This window comes from Nicrophorus vespilloides, unplaced genomic scaffold (assembly GCF_001412225.1).
Source record: "Nicrophorus vespilloides isolate i.1.1-1 unplaced genomic scaffold, Nicve_v1.0, whole genome shotgun sequence".
Lineage (NCBI taxonomy): Eukaryota > Metazoa > Arthropoda > Insecta > Coleoptera > Silphidae > Nicrophorus > Nicrophorus vespilloides.
In genome coordinates this window covers 3,703-7,772 of record NW_017099818.1, presented here as the reverse complement: position 1 = coordinate 7,772, position 4,070 = coordinate 3,703, and the positions used below count along the sequence as shown (strand labels likewise).

At 29.9% G+C, this 4,070-nt stretch overlaps 1 protein-coding gene across 1 annotated transcript; it reads left to right on the top strand.

Annotated features, from left to right (window-relative positions):
- The first annotated feature begins 544 nt into the window (after positions 1–544).
- On the top strand, positions 545–1,561 carry LOC108565694. The gene is made up of 2 exons (XM_017925271.1): positions 545–717; positions 1,011–1,561. Exon 2 carries the CDS (start codon positions 1,016–1,018, stop codon positions 1,559–1,561), a length of 546 nt encoding a protein of 181 aa, XP_017780760.1. The 5' UTR covers positions 545–717; positions 1,011–1,015.
- The last annotated feature ends 2,509 nt before the right edge of the window (positions 1,562–4,070 follow it).

Below are 4,070 nucleotides of genomic sequence, written 5' to 3'. Positions count from 1 at the left end.
GACCAAAGTGCTCTAGCGTTTAATTTCGAATAATATCTTATTCTATAATATATATCAGCTCAGAAAATGATATGTTGATATGATAGATTCAAGGAAGAAATGTAATTAGCTCACACAACCTGTTTCCTCAGTGTTATCCTGCTCTGTCCAAGAAAATATTACCTATTTCTTCCTATTACATCTACAGTTCTTCGTTCGACTTTTCCTGATGTTAATCAGATCCTTGCCTTTTTCTTCATCGTGTCATTAATTACTTAAATTAATACTTAAACTAATGTTTCAGACCACATTTAGTTTTTGTTATAATTTCAGCATTTTTTTTTTAAATCTTGAAAATATTACAAATATTAGGTAACGCCATCTATTCAAATTTTTTGTAACTATAATCTTTCAAATTTTTAATTTATGAAGATAATTGTTAAAATTCTATTAACAAAAAAAAACAAGTCAAAATAAAATGTTTCTCTCTCTCTCTCTCTCTTCATCCACCAGCCAATAGGCTACATCGATACAACTTCGAAAAAAACAGCTCCCACCCTTCGAGGAATCCCTTATAATACATGCGCAAAGTGCGTCGAAATAGAGAGATTCTGCATGAATTGATCTATTACTTCTCCTCTTTCTCGCATCAATCATTTCTTTCCTAACCTTGAACGAAGCCAGTTCGGGCCACATTTCACAAGTTTTTATTGTTTACATTACCAAATTATTCCATATGTAAGTATCGAAATTATTTTATTAGTCTCATCTATGTTCACAGTTCTAACATCTAATTAGGCGTACAAATTAATCAAATAATTTCTTTGTTTCAATTTTTAATCAAGTTTTGTATTTGTGTTCTTTTCATTTTGTTGTTGAAATAATGATTATTGAATTGTGGTATAGAAATTAACATTAGTTTAACATATTAACCAACATAAGTAATATGCATGATTTAAGGTATTCAGATCTACAATGCTTTGATGTTAATAATATTTTATTGAATTGTCCTAACACTTTTTCGTTTGCAGCAGAAATGATGGAAATGATTGTGAATGAAACTATGGAGGCGATTTCCAACAACAATAAGATTTTCATCAAACCTGTGGTGGTGATGTTGTGCGACGACGAGATGAACGATTCCTACGAGAGCAAGAAACAGTTTGTGACCTTAGCGTCCTCTTTTCTTGACCTGCTACTGTTCATCGTTTTTTGGTATTACAAAAACAAGATCAATCAAACCATGAAAGTGATGATGCATTTAATATTAGCCAATAACGCCACAATCTTCTTTTACGATTGCTTTAAGGAACATTTTGAAGATGTTTCCTTTTTCCTCAACATAGACATGTTTACCATAATCGATTTGTACATGTTGATCGTTCAGATAGCATGCTTCATGTTCATGCTGAGAACCCTCATTCAGATCATCAAAGAACTAATAAAGATCCAGACTATATCCGATGTAACGGTGCTGGAATTGTGCCAAGTACTAGTACTTATTTTTCTATATGTTAGAGGCTTAATGATCAAACATATGGATCTACTTTTAACTAGTGAAATAAATTATGTGAGAAACTAAATGTACAGACTTTTCTTTTTTGTCATATTTTTTTTACAATATTACTATAAATAAATTTACAATTTACTTTACACAAATTCTTAGAGTTGCTGCAAATTTGTTTTGATCCATATACATCCTTTTTTTCCAATAATTTTTATTGAAATGTAATTTTATAATATTAATATAGTAAAAATTTAGATAATTATTTGCAATTATGTGCTACATTTCTTGCAAAAATAAATAAATTAAAAAAAAACTTAATATAATTACAAAAATGTGCTTTAATATTCAAGTTAAATCCAAAGCGAAATAAACTGCTTAACTGTTTTCATTAGTTTACGGCAACAACAGAAACAGAATTATAATTTATTATTAAACAATTTGATTTATTAATATTTATTATAAATCTTATTCATCCGTTAAAAGGCTATCGACCATAGTTGTTCTGATTACAAAAAAAACTAAATATGTTAAAATACAATTTTTGAAGAGTCTCTCTTTCTTCATTCTTCAGCCAATTCGATATAACTTTGACAAACAGTTGCTAGCTTTTGAGAAATCCTTATAGCAGTGTTTCTCAAAATGCGGGTGATGGGATGTTTTTCTGCACATACCCATTTTTCGAAAAGCCTTTTAAACATTTTAAGTACAAAATGTAATGGCAGACCAAAAATTTTGAGAAATACTGCTTTATAGTACCTGCTACAAAGTACGTTGAAAAAGGGGATGATTGGGGGGATTCTGCGCGAACGATTCAAGCGAAAACCTCCCAATCTCTGTTTAAGCACATCTCACAACATTCAGTTGTAACCCTAACCTTGGTTAAAGCCAGTTCGGTCCATATTTTTATTTTTCTAAATAAGTAACTTATTCCATATGTAAGTATAAAGTTATTTTTATTATTCCGATTCAAATATTACACCATCTCAGAAAATTATTTCGTTCGATTCATTAATAACAATTTGGTACAAATAATTTATTTGTTGAAGAAAACAAATATTATGAATTTGTATTAAGACAGAATTATTTTTATAATTGTTTTGTTAACTTCTTTTTTTCAAGAAATAATTATCTAATCAATTATGGTATAGAAATGTACATTAGTTTAATATACTTAACTTAACACTCTTTTGCTTGTAGAAAAATGATATTCACAACGTTAGAAATATTGTTTATGCGGTACAGAAAGAATATTATGAAACGCCCGGAATACATACAAGCGACGATGAATTTCGACGAGCAAATGCTGGACAATTACTACAGGACTAAACTGAATCAGACCTTATACTCCTTTACATTCGACCTGACAATGTTGTCCATATACTTGATACAGCATAATTGTAAAAATCGTTCATTCGTCAACGTGCTACTCCATTTATTCTATGCCACTAACTGCTCCATGTCTCTTTACCATTGGTGCAAAAACTTTTATGTAATTTCCTTTTACTTCGATATTTTGGTAATAATCGAGTGGTACAGGTCCATCCTTATTTTGACTTCTATCGTCACCATGGTGAAAATCCTATATATGAACATGTACTTCATCGACTTAATACGTATCAATCCAATAACCGGTGTAAGGGAGACGGAGCTGTTGGAAGCAGCATTCATGGTTATAGCCCTCTCTAAAGGATTAATATGCAAAAATGTTGTTCAATTTGTACATACGTGGATTTAAGAAAAATAAAATATTTTCATGTAGTTCTTAGCAGTTTTATTTCATATTAGCAACAATTTGAATGTAGGCAATCTATGTCAAACTCCTTCATTTTTGACAAATGTCAATCAATCAATTGATGATGTTAGTAACTAAATTATCGAATTTATAACTAAGTTCCAGAAAAACGAAAGACATTCTTCCTTCTTTTACTTATATTACTTTCAATTAACAAGAACTAAAATTTCTCATTGCTATATCATCAAAGAACTTGTTCATTAAAGTGTTTCCCCCTAACTAAGTTAATAGACGTTTCCTAAAAATCTGGAATGAAATAATTACTAAGTAAATAATGAATGTTCTTTCTCATTTTACTGATTATGTTATTACCTACCCTACAAAATTAAAAAGGTTTTTCGTGAAATTTTCAGGATTTACAAATTGTTTCGTTGCAGGAATTTTGATGCAAAATCTCCTCATAGTCACCATTGTTTTAAATGCGTTTGCTATAGCGAACACTTTTTGAATGATCTATGTTTTTTGATTCTCGACGAGAACATTCATTTTACAATGGAAATTTTCAAGAAAGTTTTCTTTCTCTCTCTCTATCTTCATCTTTGGGCCAATGAGCCTCTTCGATACTTTGAAAACAATTGCCGCCGTTCGAGGAATACTAAAAGTACCTGATTTCATTCATCGTTCTCTCCTCACAATCGTTCGGTTGTTGCCTAAAGTCACCCAAAGCCAACTGTTTTCAAAACATTTACAAAATTATTCTTTTATTTAAATTTCTTTTCTGCTTTTATGTTAACTTTCTTATTTGATGAAAATTTATCATAAATTATATAGTAATATTTACTTTTCTTTATA